At 64.5% G+C, this 817-nt stretch overlaps 1 protein-coding gene across 1 annotated transcript; it reads left to right on the forward strand.

Annotated features, from left to right (window-relative positions):
• On the forward strand, positions 1–345 carry MNEG_9117 (hypothetical protein; the record flags this gene model as incomplete). The annotated part of the gene is made up of 2 exons (XM_014042413.1): positions 1–6; positions 160–345. 2 exons carry the CDS (start codon positions 1–3, stop codon positions 343–345), a joined length of 192 nt encoding a protein of 63 aa, XP_013897867.1.
• Positions 346–817: the final 472 nt, after the last annotated feature.

An 817-nucleotide genomic window follows, 5' to 3' on the forward strand; every position in this document is an offset into this window, starting at 1 on the left:
ATGCAGGTCCGCTAGCGGCTCTGCGCACAGGAGCACTGGCCGTCCCAACCGCAGGGCTGGTGGGACGGCGCGAGTGCAGCTGGCACGGACATGCCACGAGCCCAACACCCACCCCTTTGCCCATGGTCTGCCCGACGCCCTCCTACCCCCCCCCCCAAGGCCAAGCCGCGAATGGAGAGCAGCGCCGTCGCGGACGACAAGACGGGGGGTCTGGCGGCCAGCACCACGCGCACCAGCACGGGGGCTTTCCTGGATGAGAGCCAGGACGAGGTGGTGGCCGCCATTGAGAAGCGCGTGGCGCAGGTCACGATGCTGCCCAAGCGTGAGCGCAGACTGGGGAGGTGACCCAGGGGATGCACCAGCGGCAGGGCGGGCACGTTCGTGGTGATGCTGGCAGGCGGTCGAGCAGGAGCGGCGCAGGCTTGTGGCATCAGACGTTCAATGAGCGACGTGCGGGTAGTGGGCGCAAACGTCTGCAAACAAGCAGTATGCGCGGTATGAGCACCCTGCCCAGTGGACTCCCCACAATCTTGCAACTGCTGCAATGCAGAGAACCAGGAGTGCATGCAGGTGCTGCGGTACACGAACGGTCAACTATACGGTGAGGAGTTTCTTAGGGGACCGGGGGGGGGGGCTACGTAGACCCGTCACCTGCTCCCACTCTTGTTGCCTTCTCCCCTTGCCTGCTCTTTCTCCCGTCCCATCGCTTCACCCACCACTTTCCATATCACCTCCTCCTGCAATCTTTTCCCCTTCCCGCCCACTTGCGTCGACCCAACTTTTCACCCTCCTCCTCCGCTATGCGTCCCACCCTTCC

The sequence above is a fragment of the Monoraphidium neglectum genome (genome assembly GCF_000611645.1).
Source record: "Monoraphidium neglectum strain SAG 48.87 unplaced genomic scaffold scaffold01825, whole genome shotgun sequence".
Classification (NCBI taxonomy): Eukaryota; Viridiplantae; Chlorophyta; class Chlorophyceae; order Sphaeropleales; family Selenastraceae; genus Monoraphidium; species Monoraphidium neglectum.